Consider the following 16071-nt stretch of genomic DNA (forward strand, 5'->3'; position numbering starts at 1 on the left):
CAGACGACTCCACGAAATGACGGGCAAAGAAAATATAAATAATCGAGAAAAAGGGGGACCCAAATTTTAGAGTCGCAATTAAAGTAGAAATAGTCAAATCAAGTCAAAAGTCGCTGCGTTCGTGTTGGTACCAAAGACAATGACATCACCTCCCGATTACCGGATTGCGCGAGTCTCGACCCTGATTCTTGGAATGTGTTTGGTATCGACCTCGGAGTCCCTTGACGTACATGTTTATATCATTCCAGCCCCGGAGAGCTCTATGTTTCTGATTTATACAGACTCGCTCTTCTATCTACGCCACTTGGATTTTTCCCGTACTTTTTTCCCTCCCATCTTTACCACCTGACCCCGTCCCGGAGCCGTCCGGAAGCCGACTTCTCCAGTCCGAGCCTCCGAGCCTCCGTGAACAATCGTCTTTGAAATCAAATCGGCCGACCGACCCGATGGCCTCGCGATGGTGGCTCTACGTCCAGGCCGTCGTCTGGCGGTTCCTCATGCGCATCGGCATGTTCCTGCACGACATCACGCCGCCACGTTGTTCTCGTCCCCAGTTTACCCGGACCGTCAAATCCGACTCCCACGGTCACCCTGTCACCATTCACTTCTACTGTCCTCCTGACTATCACCAACAGCGACGGCTAGGTCATCGTTACCCGGTCGCTGTCAACTTCCACGGCGGAGGATTCACTCTGGGCTGCGCCACGGACGATTCCCGCTGGGCGGCCTCGGTGGTTGAGCACGTCGGGGCCGTTGTGGCCAGCGTAAGCTACCGACGGGCACCGGAGCACCCCTTCCCTGCGGCGGTCGATGACGGCGTCGAGGCACTGATTTACCTCGCACGGCATGCCGGAGACTTGGGTTTGGATGTGAGCCGCGTGGCGCTGAGCGGGTTCTCGGCGGGCGGCAACCTGGCCATAACGGTTCCCCTGCGTCTGCAAGGCCGCATCTCGAGCGAAGTCAAGGAGAACTTTGGCCGAGCGGAGTCGACGCAGCGATTGGTCGACCAGACCAGCCAGCTTCACATCGTGGCTCTGTTCTGCTGGTACCCGATTCTCGACTTCCTCGAGTCTCGCGATCATCGCCGGGCGATGAGCATCATGCCAAACAAGTCCATGCCCAAATTCTTCACCTCCCTCTTCGACGAATCATACCTACCCGACCTGAATGATCGCTCCTCGGTCTTTGCGTCTCCCGTGCGTGCCTCCGATCGCATCCTATCCGAGGCTCTGCCTCGTGACGTGTGGCTGTACATTTGTGAGTGGGACATGCTGATGAAGGAGGGCCAAACGTTTGTGCGCCGCCTGGAGGGGCTGGGCAAGCGAGTGCGTGCCATGATGATCGAGAAGGTCCGACACGCCTGGGATAAGTCTCCCAACCCCTTCCGGGACCAAGACAGCGTGAATATCCTCTACCGCGATGCTTGTGCAGACATGAAGGCAATCTTCGATCGGTGATTTTTGCTTCTCTCATTTTACTTCTCATGGAAAGCGTGTTTTACTAGCACTGTGAGGTTTTGACATTTGGCGTTCGGTCGAGCATTTATGGCGTTCTTTCTGTACATGGCACGATATAGTTCATCACAAATTGATTTCCCCCTTGTCATGGAACCTCCCTCACCTTTTGTAATCCGATCTAATACGAGCCTCACGTAAGCCCCGCCGCGTTGGCCATGCACGTGGCTACTTTGGTGTTTCGTATATACATATACTTCGCACCTTGCCGCACCTTCAACCCAATCACCATTGGCCGGTGTCCCGACCCCGCAATGACAGGCCAGGCAGCAGAGAAAAGCGTCTTGGCCTGAAGATCTGCAACGCCTTGGCCGTGTGATCAGCGAGATTTGCCTGATCGTGGTGAAACCAGGCTCTTATCGATTGCCCAATTTCACGGCTAGTGATGTCATTCGGGGCCTTGATACGAGGTCTTAACTTGATGTTCGGGAGGCAGGCCGAGAAGAAATAGTGCCAAGAATGTTGACCAAGGCACAGAAAGTCTAAAGGTTTTGCACACGGGTTCGTCCAACATTCCCTGTGGTGAGCTCCGGAAGAGCGGCAGTGGATCCTCGAGAGCGACCGTAACATGACTCTTCAGTCAATAAAATGCAACATTCGGTGGTTGAAGGTTGACTTCTCAAAAATGGGAGTTATTTGCACATAATACCCAAGGTAGACGTGATGTGTATGACCAATTGAATAAACGCAATGTGTTTTCTGGGGTTTTCTGGGGATGTTCGTAGTATCCAAAGTATTGAAGTAGGTGCGCAGATATAGTCCCACCATCAGCGAAGACAAGGCTTTCCAAATTGTAAGCCTTCTGATAACTCGAACCAGACAATCGCTACTGATTGTACTGATATCAGAATTGAATGGCTGCGCCAACGTGTCGTTTTGAAGTTCCAGGGATTCCGCCAAGTCTGTACGGTCAGTGTTGTAGTCACTCATTGTCTATCATAGGATCTCCAGCATGAACCAGCATGGCGTTGCATTTTATTTTGCTTTAATTGACATTGCTCAATCGTGAGTGTCAGTATTAATGACAGCCACGTAGAAAGTGCATGCACGAGGCCATATACTTCTGTACTAGGATTCTGATAAATCATCCTGGTCTGTTTGCACCATATTTCTGTTCTAAAAAGGATCTAGCCGGGCCAGTCCTCAATCTATGCCCAACACGGGATTCCAAGACATTAAACCTCGATGATACTAGGCAGTTTTACTAGACGTTGAAGTCTGTCACTCGGTTTAGTGCAGAATTAGCAGCCCAACCCGAGATTCTGCCAAATATAACATCGGTTCTCGAAGCAGATGTACGATTGGAGATGCGGGAGTCCCTGAATCAAACCGGTTCAAAAGACACCACAAACCAGAAACCAGATATAAATTCTCAAGAGGACCGAGCTAGATCATTTCCCGATACACATGTGGTGGTGAGACACGATTAGGAGAAGAGTCAGGTTGAGATTTTCTGGCAGGAGATTCATACAGACTATCAACATCGGGGTTATTGATGTCTGGGTTGCAGATAAGAGGCGCATGAAACGGGTTCGCAGATGTGAGATTAGAGCTTGACAGGAACCCTCCTGGGCCGTGGTTTCATGGGTTAATGAAAGAGATTATATCTGAATGATTTTCCATTTTTTTGCTATGGTGATCAGGCCATGCATAAGCCAGAATCTATCAAAACAAAGATCGTTAAGTGCTATGCACGCTCAAAAGCACGATATCATGAAGTATGACAGAGTATGGTATCGAACAACTTTTGAGAAAAATAATAAAGATCGAGCCAGGACGCCACGCTGAAAAAACCGAATGTGTATCAAAATAAACCAGTCACTAGAAGAGATGTATCATCACTCCTCGTCGGTGCCAGTGGCATCTTCGTCATCATCTTCACCGTCGTCGTCGGCTCCACTGTCCGAGTCGTCGCCATTGTCCAGTCCTGGAACACCGCGCCACTCGACGTAGTCACCCTCCAGCCAGCGACGGCTCCGCGGGAGCTGATAGGGATCGAAGGGGAAGTATGCATCAAGTTGGTAGCCCAGGTTGTCACCTGCGCGGATTTCGCGCTCGACTTGGCTGAAGTTGGGGTTGGAGAGGGTAGAAATGCTTCGGAAGGCTGTAATCCGGAGACGCTTGTTGGTCTCAATGAGGGGATAGACATAGAGTAATTGGAAATGACGGGCAATGCGTGCAAACTCGGTAACGATACCGGGTGAGCAAATCTTAAGAGGATTTAATCGAGAGTAGATCGCCTTGTGAAGGAACTCCTTGATGTTCGGAGGGAATGCCACTTGACTCGGCTCCAGTTCTTCCACTTGCTCGGGGCTATCACCCTCGGCGGCAGCGGTGGTCAGGTCGCGCCACCGGAAGCAGAAAATGTACAGCAGCGCTTGCGCGGTGGAGTAAAATGGCCCGTAGCGACGAAGGTCTGGGCCCCGGCAACTAGCCTCGTAGTCCATTCGTAGGTTGTTTAGGTGGACAAGCAAAAGATCGAAAACGTCACGGACAACCTCGCCGGGAATGTGGGCACCGCGGGCAACAAAGCTTGCCAGATAGGCGGCCGCTGACTGGCGCATAATACCAGGCTGTAGCTTGTTGAAGATGAGCTGGACACAGGCGGAAGCAAAGCGATCCACAAGCACCGGAGATGACTGGGAGAAATGGAAGAGCAGAAATTGCGAGTGTCGCGACTTGTACGTCGGAAGAATGATTGATTGAAAGTGGGAGAGGAGAAGGTCCAGGGTGTTTTCCTTGTCATCCAGGCTGCCGTTTGTGAAAGGCGGAGTATAATATTCAAAGAGAACGTCGATCATGCCATCCACCTTGTGGATGTTCCCTTTCATCTCCGAGACACGTCGGTCCTCCTCATCCTCTTCGTCGCTCATGATCGAATCATCGTCATCACTATCCAGCTCCTCATCAGCATCGGGTGAGCAATTCAGAAGCTCGTCCTCGAGCTCATCCTCGAAATCTTCCAAATCAGCTTGGATCTGGACGTCAACCTTGACCAGCTTCTCGGTGATGAGAGCCAGAATATCGGACTGGAGTTCGGGGGCGTAGCTGATGATTTGAATGATGTTGCGAGTATAGGCGATAAAAGATCTGGCAGAGTCGGTGTCAAAGGGGAACTGTTGAGAAAGAATGGGCGATAACGTGCTACTGCCAGCAGGGAGCAGTCGCATCAAGTAACGCAGTGCCATGTGAACTCGGGCGTATATCTCAGACACCGGGACAATTGGGTAGCCGGGTAGCCGACCGGTCCCGCGAGAAACGCCAGCGAGCGTGGTGACCAGCTTCTTGAAAATCACGCTGAGATATGTGCCCTGTGCGGCTGCAAGGTTGCCGAGGAAGCGAATATAGAGCTTGACGTACGCCTCGTCCCGACCGAGCCATTCGCTGTTGATGACGGCGTGCACGAGACCGCTGCAGTCTCTGTTCAGGGAGGCGACGTGGGAGAGAAGACCCAGCAAATGGTTCCTTAATGTTGTGTGTGTCGGGAGATCATAGGAGTACATGGTGTCATCGGACTTCTTCGGGTCGGCCGTGAAGACCGCCTTGACTTCGTCGTAGGCCTCGCTATCGCCAGCGGAAACATGGCGGTGGATAGCTCGACGGATCTCCTCACGGATAACTCCCATGCTTTTACCAGTGTCCGGTGAGTCGACTTTGCTGAGAGATGCTTCGTGCATCCGAATGTTCTTGTCGTCGAAGGTGACGCGGGCACGCTTCTTGGGAACGGGGTCCTCGTTGAACCCGTCGGACATGGGGGACGGAGACATGCCGAGGTCGAAATCGTCCATCTTGCGTTTCGTGCCGGCGGTTTTGGAGGATTTGAGGATGGATACCGGAGAGGAGGTCGCTAGCATTTTTGAATGGTTGATGGAGGAGGTGGCCGTAAGCGCCGGGTTGCAAGCAGTGGCAACGGATACCATGGCCGGGCTTTTAAAAAAGAAGAGATTGTGGGAATGAGTCTAGAGAGGCCAGGGAGATTTTAACATTGGCCCGTCTACACCTCCGGTGAGAGGCGGATGAGCAGCGTAGAACTGTTGATAAGAGTTGCCCAGGAGTTCAAGGGCAAGTAAGCACACGACCGTCGAAACGGTCGAATATTGAATTTTGTGCTACAGTTTGAGGGGATCGGACCACAGGCAACTGTCTGCACCCATGGAGGTCATTCACTCGGTCGTTTTAATCGATGAAATGGAAGCAGATATTGACGAAGGGTCGACGAGGAGCTTTACATCGAAGGCTCGAGCGAAATTTTTTCCCTCGCGCGCTGTGGGGCTGCGAAGACCCGTGACTTGGGCCTCTCAGCGGTGTACTCAAAGCTAACCGTATCGGGTAATATTGGCTTACGTCATCATATGCTCACCGTGCCATGCTGCCTGAGGCATTCAGCTCTTTCGTGCATGCGTAAGTTCTACGTGGAGAGTTTCTCCAGTGTGCAGGTACAAAAATGATACATGGAATCACAACTTTTTAGTATGAATTCACTTCGCGTCTAATCATAAACTCCGCGCAAACAGACTTGAAGATCGAGCGGTAAATGTCATATGCCATGTGAGAAAGCATCGCATATTCGAAAACTGAACTATCAAGATCCGAGTGGACCACGTAGAAAACGAGAAATATGAGACCGAACGTAGAGATAAGTGGGTCCTCCCATGGTATCGTGCAGGGGAATAACAAGTCAGGGTCGTAAATGAGGGAATAAAAGTTGGTCATAGCGGGCGAAAGAATCCAGTCTTCCGCAGTTCGCTTGGGTCGTCGATTAACCGGGTCAACCGGGTCGAGAAGATATCAATGAGTTCACAGCCAGGGTCCCACGCTGATGGGGCCAAGGTCATCATCAAAGATACTTTCGTACAGCGCCTCGATTTCGAGAATGTAATCGTCGACAGCGAACTTCCTAAGTCCCTTGCGATGAAGGATTCGTTCGTCATCATTCACGTGCAGGCTGCCAAATTCCTCGGCCACCTCGTTTACCTGCTCCAATTCCTTGCTGAACGGGTGCGCATCCGGCCTGAAAATCTCCTGCGTGTCCCGGATTGCCGGGTTGCTACGTGGAGAATTCAGCGGAGGGGGCGACATTCGCTGGGAGCGCTTGCGGGCAAGTTCCTGGTGGGAGCGCTTGGTGTGAGAGAGAGCTCGCTTGGGAATCATTGGGGCGTCGGTAGAAGAGGAGGAATTTGTAGAAGAGCGAGGGTGGCTGGTCACGGTGACAGATCGCTTGGGGAAATAGGATGGATGCGCCTCGATGGGAAAAGACTCGCAGGGCGAGTGGTCGGGAGTCGTAAAACCGGACGAAGCGTAGCTCTGAGGGGAAAAGGCAAACTCGTCGTCTCGTGACTGCAGTGATGAAGCGGACGAGGCGTTGGGCGAGTTCAGATCGGGAGCGTTGTAAACCAACATGTTGGTCGTAGACAGCAGCTGGACCGGGCCTGAAATATTGCCTCGCTTGATGGTGCCAGAATTAAATCGAACATGCCCTTCGCCACGGTATGGCATCGGGGCCGACACTTCCGGACGCTTATTGCGCTTGGTGAAGGCGCGAGTGATGGTCGACATGATGAATCAGGGAGCTTGTACGGTTCGCGACACGGACGCGGGTTGCGATCGACGCTGGTATTTCGACTGGATTCTGTCGATTGAATGAATTTAAACAGGAGTTTCGAGTCGCCCCGTTTATTTTTTCGTGTTTCGTTTTCCAAACACTCAATATAGATCGGATGTGATGATGAGATCTCGCGTGGCAGACGATCGCGGATGCGGAGACGGCGAGGAATGGAGATCACTACCGGGAATGTCCGGTATGAGATCGCGGGAGATGTAGTCTTTGAAGGCGATTGTGTTCTTGCACAGTTTCCAAATGAACGGCGAGACTTCGCTGGGGATTTTGCGCAGCAAAATTGCGAGGGAAAAGGTCTCTTTGTGTAGTCCTTGTCTAGGGCCTTAAGGGAAGGAATGAGGAGCGTTCAACCAGGACGCTCCAGGGATAGGTAAAAAGCAAAAGAAAAAGGGGAGTCCAGGATCACAGATCACAGTATCTAGGACAGAGAATTGAAATGAAAGGAATGAAGGGAAGGCAAGAGGGAAAGAGAGCCCAAGTGGTTGGAGAAGGAAGAAAGACCGAAGGGGGAGGGAGAGTCCCTTACGCTGAAACTCGGGAATCCAAAAAACCGTGGAGTCCCGGGCGCGTACCACTCCACCACTTCGTCCGGATGGCAAAACTTTACTCGGGCCCAAGGTTCGCCTGACTTTCGATGGATCCCAAATTGCTCTCTCGTCCACTCTCGAGCCTCACTCGCCCTGGGCTCCAGTGTTCTGGCCCTTCTTGTGGCGAACGGGTTCGTCCAGACCCTTCTGCCCTCTACACAATAATGAGGCCATTTTTTCGGCATTCGCCATCCCCTGGAAATACCCATACCCAGAAATAGAGTCCGTGCCTGAAAGGGCAATCCGGGTCGAGGGCGCCAAGGTGCCCTGCCAGGCCCTAGGTATGGAGGAGGGCGGTCCCTTCGCCCTTCCGGTCATACGCTACCTGCAGACTCGACGTATGCGAGGGGTCTGTCACTGCGTGTCACCACGTGCACTACGTAGTCGAACTGCTGATGTGACTCCATAATGTTTGACTATGACTTGAATTGAAACGGACTGGTATCCCGGCTCCGTAAAGACTCGGAGCCCGTTTCACCACCACCCACTAACCACTCGTCCCGTGCTAGATGCAGTCCGTGCTCCGTTGTTCGTACAGATCGACAGGGCCAGGCACGGCTTGCAATCTGCACCCAGGCCAATCATAATTTTCACTGTCGCACACCGAATCAGATGGCGTCCTCCTGGTGCGACCGGCGCTTGAGGACCTGCAGGGTATCACCACCTGATTATGCCAGGTGGGTTGCGTCCAGTTGTGCGTTTCAACTTGTGAGGGGTCCCTCGTGGCCGTGGGTACACTGTGGGCCGCGCTCTTTTATCTTAGTGCGGCCTCCACCGATACCCGGCTCAAAAGACGGAGTGTGGGTCTCGAGATCGTGGGATGGTTGGGCTGCGATGTTGATGTGGCCATCACGGCTGCACGTCCTCAACCGACATCTCTACCTACCTCACTGTGGTGCACACTGAACAAGGCTGGATATAGACCACCCCCTTTCCAATACCACGTGATCGGCTTTCTCCGATTTAGCGTGTTGCAGGTTGAATGCTACGCTATCTATGGCGAACGCTACCACAAACCGCACACCAGCTTTGTCATGATTAAAAGTATATGCTTGGGTTACTTTTCGACAGCTCATCTGCCATGGTGAACCTCCCGGTCTCTCTCGAATGACCTTCACCTGCCCCAGTCACGTTGATATAGTCGGGCAATCCACCTGCCGGTGAAGTCACACCTGATCCTGCAGTGACCTGGCTTCTCGAACATACCGGTGAAGACATCGTCCCCGGACGCCGAACATGAATCTCATATGGACTCTCCACGCGGATGTCCTCTCTTGGCTGCCAAGCATAAATGGCCGGTGACCCCGATGCTTCTCCATCTCCTTGAGAGCCGTGGGTATTATTCGCCACTGGCGAAATTGGCATCGAATGACCGCCACCGGAAGAATTCGTGAACGGTATCCCCTGTAGCTGTTCGATGGTGAACTGATCGCCCATTGCTACCTGCCAGCGGTACATTTGCGACCAGTCACGTAGTGGCAGTTGTGACCATTCATCCATCCGTGCAGCTTTCGGCTTATGCAGCGAGTCTGACGTTGCAGTGGCTTGAACCACCGTCGTTGGACTCATTGAGCGTAGCGTCATAAGAGCACCATATAGAGCGGACTCGGTCTCTGCTAGTCTTTGTTCCAATTGATTGAGATACCCGAGAGGCAGACCTCTATATTCATTAGCCTCGCCTTGGGCGGGTAGCTCGTTAAAAAATATTCATACCTCTTGCCACTTTCTGGATAAACACATTTCGACGGCTCGCTGGAGCATTGCGAGCAGAAAGGCCTGCACGGACACGTTAGAAGCAAACATTGGGCATTCGTGGTCGAGTGAGGTGGCCGTACAATTTGCGATCACACTATGGCGGAGATTAGCGCTGTAGGAGAAACCAGGATTAAGAAGCCAGCCAACCTTGCATTTCCGATGCCTGCATACTTCACAGGAGATAGGACTCAAACTCTCATTATCTAGAGCTGAGGTGTTAGCAAAGATGGATGCTCATCCCATGGCCATGTGCGAATTACCTGGCATAGTGGCAGAGGATGCCCGACTCCGTTTAGATCGTGGAGGCCCCATTTATTGCTTTAGCGCCAGAGAAAAGACGTCAAAAAAAACCGGGAAATGTTAAAATACAAGACTGCCAAGTCCCTTTTGCCGATCTGTTTGTCTTGGTGTACCACGGCGGGTGCGGTATTGTCCGGAGGAAGAAACCTCCGGCAGTTGGATCACGTGGTGGCTGCATCATCGGGATTTATTACGAGTCCGATGGTATTATTTCATCAATCAGGATGATGTGGGTCCGCCCCATTTGCTTAGCATTATCTCGGCCTGAGAGGGGGGGGGGAATTACCAAACACAAGAGTGGTCGGCGCTCCTGTGCCATAATGTTTAGTCGGCTCTTGCATTTGGACTTTGATGGTATTTCAATTGCCAATCATTTTCTAGGGCCCCGCGGACTTAGGAGGCTAACATGGATGGGACTTTGGAAATAACACCGAGCGGACAAGTTACATGACTAAGCCGTGTGGGAGCAACCACCTCGTAACCAGGACGGCTTTCCATGTTGAACATCGAGTAGAACGGCCCAATATCTGGAAATGTGAGAACACCAAACGACAAGAATGGAGTCCCCATCTTCAGTCAGCACCCGCATCGAGGAGAATGAACCGAACTGGCAATATGGCCCTCGTGCTGCTAAGAGACGCAAACGAGCCTCAACAGCAGGTGCATCGAGACCTTCTCCTCGTGAGATTGGCTTTATGAGGGAATCTCAGAATTACGGATCTGCTACTTTCCTTGGAAGCTCTAGTGGTATTCACTTTATTAGACATGTATACAGCGCTTTTGCTCGTCGCTCTGCCGACTTGCAGCAGAATCGAGCCCGGGATAGAAGCTCTGTGCCAGGGGAAGATGATCGCTTACGGCGAGGCTCTGGCAGCTCTCGTGATACAGAGGAGATTTGGTTAAAAGAAGAGTTGAGCTTTGCACCGAATGCCTCATTTTCCTTCGAGAATTTAGTCAATTGGACTCGCTGCTACTTTGAAAACTGGCATCCAATATTTCCTTGTCTCCATGCACCAACGATCCTCAAGGCCATGGAAACTCTCAGCCACCAAGGTCTATCAGGTGCCAGTCGACTCGATATGATCGTCATCCGCTCTCTCGTTTCTATATCCTTAGCGGATAGCCGCCAAGTAGAAGGGCCTGAAGCAAATCTCGGGCCGGTGCCGGCCACTTTGGTGTTTCAGTCTGTTAATCATGTCATGCATGATATCCAGAACCTCCTGACAGAGCCCACAACAATACCGCTACTACAAGCTGCATTCTGCGCCCAGCTTACACTCACATCCCTACTACGTCTTAACGCGGCTTCTCGGGTGGGCGGTGTGATCACGCGCACTGCATTTCATCTGGGCTTGCACCGCTGTCCAGGACGGTTTCCATGCTTTAGCAGCCAAGAAGTCGATATTCGCAGGCGGCTGTTTTGGTCAATCTATTCTTTGGAACGCTATCTGTCACAGGCCCTTGGGATCCCGCTCGGCATCCGAGACGACGATATTGACGTCTGCTACCCAGGCGAGGAAAGACATGCTACTTTGACACCGGAAGCGTTCCATAATCAACGACTACGACTGCTCTGCCATCTGGCAAAATTTTCGAGGATACGGGGATTGATTCTAGAGCTTCGCAATAAGTCCATTTTGCACAGCCATGCTGGCACCGTGGAAGCAGCGCATGTCAATGGCGAGCTATCTCAATGGTGGAATGAAGTGTATGACGACGTCAATTCCATTGAGGATCATGCAGATACGGAACCTGGACAAGATCCAGTCCTTGCTCCATACCACCGACTGCTGCTCATTGTCCTGAGACATGAAGCCATCATATCTATGAACCGTCCGCTGCTTGCCGCTGAAAAGCCGAACCCGGATTACAAGAATGCCTTGCAGACATGCATTGCTTCTTCGCGGTCTTTACTTACAGCATTAAATAAATATATGTCGTCTGCGTCTGATGCACCACTCACGTGGCCCTCCTTTACGTGGACGACATGGATGGCTTGTCTCATCCTGCTGTATGCGGCATGGGAAGGGGAGTTCCCAGTTGCAACCGCACTGAGATATGGACGATTGGGAATTTCTGTGTTGCAAAATCTTGCATTGCGTGGAAGCGGCTGGCCTGAAACATGCATCGAGGCAATAAGAAGCATGGAGTCAGCTTTGTCAACCAACCAGTCAAGTGGGAATCATGAAAACGCCACAGGGATGGCTCTAGATGACAGAAACGCTCTCCAACATCGCCCGGGAACTCCAGGAAAAGGCACAGCAAGAGCGATGAATGGATCACAAATCCAAAATAGAGGTCATCAGTCCGCCGGAATCAACATGACACCCGGTCGATCAACTCCCCCAGAAAATGCAAATGCAGATTACCAGGACGTCTCACCATCCGTGGATACACAGCAGTTCGAGCCACCGACAGGTTCTGCTCTGCGAGGCGTTGACCCAGGAGAGCAATACAATTCGGCAATTTTCTCAACTCCGAATCCAGGAATTGGGATGGATATGAACCCGAATGATGGTACGCACTGGAATGGACAAACATCGGCCGGCCTGATATTTGGGAACATGGTAAATAGTAATGCTGCATTCAATCCTGGGATTCTCGGACAGGATATTCTGCCCTTTTCCGACCAATCTCTTGTCATGGGAGATTTATGGAGTGTGGCAGATGGGCCTTGGATGATTCATGGAAACATGTTATGATTGACTCGATATTGTACATCTATCTTCAATGGAGTTGAGGGTGGACAGGGAACGTACCCAGGCGAGACAAGGAAGTAGGTGAACGGCTAGATTTAATTGGCATTTTTAAATAAACCAATTAAATTAAAATTCAATGCTTTTGGTACCACAAATATTTCCCAGTCCATGAAGTGGGATTACATCCGCCCGGACATATCTTTGTCCTAGCGGGGAACCGGAGAATGAAACCTCCGAAGTTTGCCAGACGTCACCGGGCTTGAACACCTCCGAAGTACTGTTCTCAACGGCCCATTGGCCAAACTATTCAAGATGAGGGGCCCTGATTCTTGATCTCCATTCAAGACCCAAACTAAGACCGAGTCGGCACGTTGGCAACGACAGTCTTAAAGTCCCCGCATGGGCGAATCTTTGCCCCTCGATTTATCCAAAAACCCTCAATCCAGAACTACCAACACATAGTTCACCATGTCTCCCTCCATTGTTTCCGGCGATAAGACCTACAGCATTGCATCTATTCCCGCAGACGGAATTGGCCCCGAGGTTATTGAGGCCGGTATCACTGCGCTGAATGCTTTGACCGACACCCTGAAGACTTTCAAGCTGGAGTTTAAGAACTACGACTGGAGCTCTGAGACATACAAGAAGACCGGCAAATATATTCCCGATGGCGGTCTTGAGGAGCTGAAGAAGCATGATGCCATTTTCTTCGGCGCTGTTGGTGCTCCTGGTAAGTATACTGGCCATGAAAATTAGTCCATCTTCTAATAAACTCCAGATGTTCCTGACCACATTTCTCTCTGGGGCCTCCGCTTGGCCATCTGCCAGCCGTTCCAACAATACGCCAACGTCCGCCCAACCAGAGTGTTCCGCGGTACCGAGTCGCCTCTGCGCAAGTGCAACACCGGTGATCTTGACTGGGTCATCATCCGCGAGAACAGCGAAGGCGAGTATGCCGGTCAGGGTGGTCGATCCCACGCCGGCAAGCCGTGGGAGGTCGCGACCGAGGTTTCTATTTTCTCGCGCCACGGCGTCGAGCGTATCATGCGATTTGCATTTGAGACTGCTCAGAAGCGGCCTCGTAAGCTTCTGACCGTTGTCACCAAGAGCAACGCTCAGCGCAACGGAATGGTTCTGTGGGACGAGGTGGCCAAGGATGTGGCTAAGGATTTCCCCGACGTTACCGTCGATAAGATGCTGGTTGATGCCATGACTGCTCGCATGGTTCTGAACCCCAAGAGCATCGATACCATCGTCGCCACCAACCTGCATGCCGATATCCTCTCTGACCTGGCCGCTGCCCTGGCTGGATCTATTGGGATTGCTCCCACTTCCAACCTCGACCCTACCCGTCAGTACCCTAGCATGTTCGAGCCCATCCACGGATCTGCTTTCGACATCACCGGCATGGGTATTTCCAACCCCGTCGCTACTTTCTGGACTGCTGCGGAGATGCTCGCCTGGTTGGGCGAGGAGGAAGCTTCCCAGAAGCTCCTTACCTGTGTCGAGAATGTCTGCGAGCAGGGTATTCTCACCCGCGACTTGGGTGGCACGGCTAACACCAAGGAGGTTACAGATGCCGTTGTCGCTGAGATCAAGAAGCTGGGCTCGAAATAAAGGTGTCATGTAGGTCTATGTGTCACGAGATCAAGTTTTTAACTTGATAAAACAAAATTGCACAAAACTTTCCAAGTTGAGTTACAGTACGTCTCGAAACTGGTGTCACCATCTACACTCTTCGACTGTTTCTCGAACACTAATCCCAAGAACTCTACAATGTATTAGGAATTATTACGGACCTATTGAAAGATTGTATTGCATTGCACAGACGGCGTCAGGACAGGAAATTGTCGTATACTCCTCGTATCGTTAATACACCCGACACCTCAATGCCTCCCCATTGGTGACCGTCCGTTGTCCCTAGGCCCCGAGACACCGTAAGGTCAAGGTTCAAGAGGGATGTACGGATGAGTTCATGTTCATTTCGAAGTATTCTTCTGCGAGAGGAGCCAGGTAAAATTGAGAGTTCGAAAAATTACAGCGAGAATATTTGGGTCGGGATCTAACAATTGGAAGTGGTACGCTTTGTTTAGACAGCGTAGAGTGAGGTGATAATGAACCCGCGGGTCGAGCCGAGGACGTCATCACGCAGCTGACCAACACCGCCGAGAATTTGCAGCATTAGACCTAAGTCTCAGAACCTTTCAATGAATTCCCTACGCGCCCCATGTACGCTCCAGCTACAGCCGCCAGAATCCGGTCTCATGGGATTTTGAGACTCATCCCGATGCAAATGTACCGCAAATGCGGTGCAGTGACCTAAGACAACAGAAGTAATCTCCGGTTCCCTACCTATTCGCAGGAGTTCGCTGCCTCGGCTGTCTTCGGCGAATGGCCGTCGATAAAATGAATCTTGCTCGTTGCTAGGTTCGAAGAGGTCTGGCACTTTAGACCAGTCCTCAGAAAACCGGGTATCCCAAGCCAGCATGTGCCGGCATCATTCGTCCGTAGTAATGGATGGTGATCACTCGTTCATGTCTGTCGGTTGTAGGCAACTTGCAGCTTGGGACTCTTGTTTATCGAGCCAACCATTTTGAGCAAGATCGTTTACTCACCCCCTCCCCCCTCGTCGATGAACAGGCGAAGATCAGGAGTCTATCTCTCAGCGATAATCGGCAGGTGGGTTCTTCCCCCTCGCGCCTGTCTCAAACTCTTAAGCAGACATTAGAGGACAAGTGTTCTTGAGGATGTTCATTGTTGTAGTTGGATCTACCGCCAGAAATAGGGATGAGATGCATCCAAGGAGGGCTAGATATATGGTTACGGGAATTAGAGACATTTAGACTCATTTAAATTTCGATGTTGAGGGGGAGATGATTACGCAGGGCTCACACGTTTGGTCGCTACTCGATTTTGCCAACTCGCTCCATTCGTCCAAGCGAATTCAGAAAGGTCTTTAAAGTTTGAGGATAATTAGTAGAGGTTCCTGTGCCCATCTAGCTCCGTTTACCCGAGACTATCTGATCCCCGTAAGTGTATACACCAAAGACATTTTTCTTCGGGATGGTCAGTCTGGTAAAGCACGAGCCATGTCACTAGATTACTCACCTTTTTGGTCGGCTATGATATGACTCTTGATATGTTTCGAATCAACTTAAAGAGCTTTGACTTATTAGCATACCATACATAAAACGATACAGAAATATACTGTAGCTATTCCGATACTACACCTAATATAGGTTAGCGTTCTTGGCGTTAAGGTTCGAGAAATAATCTAGGTGTAAGGTGGTGGAACCAGTTTCGAGACGTACTGTAGAATTATCACGTTTGAACCACGTATCTCTTAAGGTATATAACCCGGAACCCACGATGCTTGATTTAGGTAAGATATCGGAACAAATTCATGGATGTAGATCGTGCAGACTTCACCCGGGCAAACATGGTGTGCATCCACCGACGCTTCCAAGTCACATGCAACTATGAAAAGCGCGAGGTTATACGCTCCATTTACTCGCCCGAGGTCTCAAAGCATGAAAGGGCAATTATAGTCTCGCCCATGCCCACCATCCTTCATACTGGGATCGGCGAAATCGGAACCT

At 51.2% G+C, this 16071-nt stretch overlaps 6 protein-coding genes across 6 annotated transcripts; 3 read left to right on the forward strand and 3 right to left on the reverse strand.

Annotated features, from left to right (window-relative positions):
- Positions 1-446: 446 nt before the first annotated feature.
- N7498_003200 (uncharacterized protein) lies at positions 447-1457 on the forward strand (the record flags this gene model as incomplete). Its single annotated transcript, XM_058450262.1, has 1 exon — positions 447-1457. The coding sequence occupies one exon, from the start codon at positions 447-449 to the stop codon at positions 1455-1457; it is 1011 nt and encodes a 336-aa protein (XP_058309724.1).
- Positions 1458-3352: 1895 nt separating this feature from the next.
- N7498_003201 (rDNA-binding RNA polymerase I transcriptional factor) lies at positions 3353-5434 on the reverse strand (the record flags this gene model as incomplete). The annotated part of the gene is made up of 1 exon (XM_058450263.1): positions 3353-5434. One exon carries the CDS (start codon positions 5432-5434, stop codon positions 3353-3355), a length of 2082 nt encoding a protein of 693 aa, XP_058309725.1.
- An 877-nt stretch (positions 5435-6311) lies between these two features.
- On the reverse strand, positions 6312-7070 carry N7498_003202 (uncharacterized protein; the record flags this gene model as incomplete). Its single annotated transcript, XM_058450264.1, has 1 exon — positions 6312-7070. The coding sequence occupies one exon, from the start codon at positions 7068-7070 to the stop codon at positions 6312-6314; it is 759 nt and encodes a 252-aa protein (XP_058309726.1).
- Positions 7071-8884: 1814 nt separating this feature from the next.
- On the reverse strand, positions 8885-9740 carry N7498_003203 (uncharacterized protein; the record flags this gene model as incomplete). Its single annotated transcript, XM_058450265.1, has 3 exons — positions 8885-8896; positions 8925-9331; positions 9734-9740. The coding sequence occupies 3 exons, from the start codon at positions 9738-9740 to the stop codon at positions 8885-8887; spliced, it is 426 nt and encodes a 141-aa protein (XP_058309727.1).
- Positions 9741-10330: 590 nt separating this feature from the next.
- Positions 10331-12475, forward strand: N7498_003204 (CeGAL family transcription factor; the record flags this gene model as incomplete). Its single annotated transcript, XM_058450266.1, has 1 exon — positions 10331-12475. The coding sequence occupies one exon, from the start codon at positions 10331-10333 to the stop codon at positions 12473-12475; it is 2145 nt and encodes a 714-aa protein (XP_058309728.1).
- A 465-nt stretch (positions 12476-12940) lies between these two features.
- Positions 12941-14089, forward strand: N7498_003205 (putative tartrate dehydrogenase; the record flags this gene model as incomplete). Its single annotated transcript, XM_058450267.1, has 2 exons — positions 12941-13202; positions 13251-14089. 2 exons carry the CDS (start codon positions 12941-12943, stop codon positions 14087-14089), a joined length of 1101 nt encoding a protein of 366 aa, XP_058309729.1.
- Positions 14090-16071: the final 1982 nt, after the last annotated feature.

Source organism: Penicillium cinerascens (genome assembly GCF_028974065.1).
Source record: "Penicillium cinerascens strain IBT 15544 chromosome Unknown contig_24_segment0_segment0, whole genome shotgun sequence".
Classification (NCBI taxonomy): domain Eukaryota; kingdom Fungi; phylum Ascomycota; class Eurotiomycetes; order Eurotiales; family Aspergillaceae; genus Penicillium; species Penicillium cinerascens.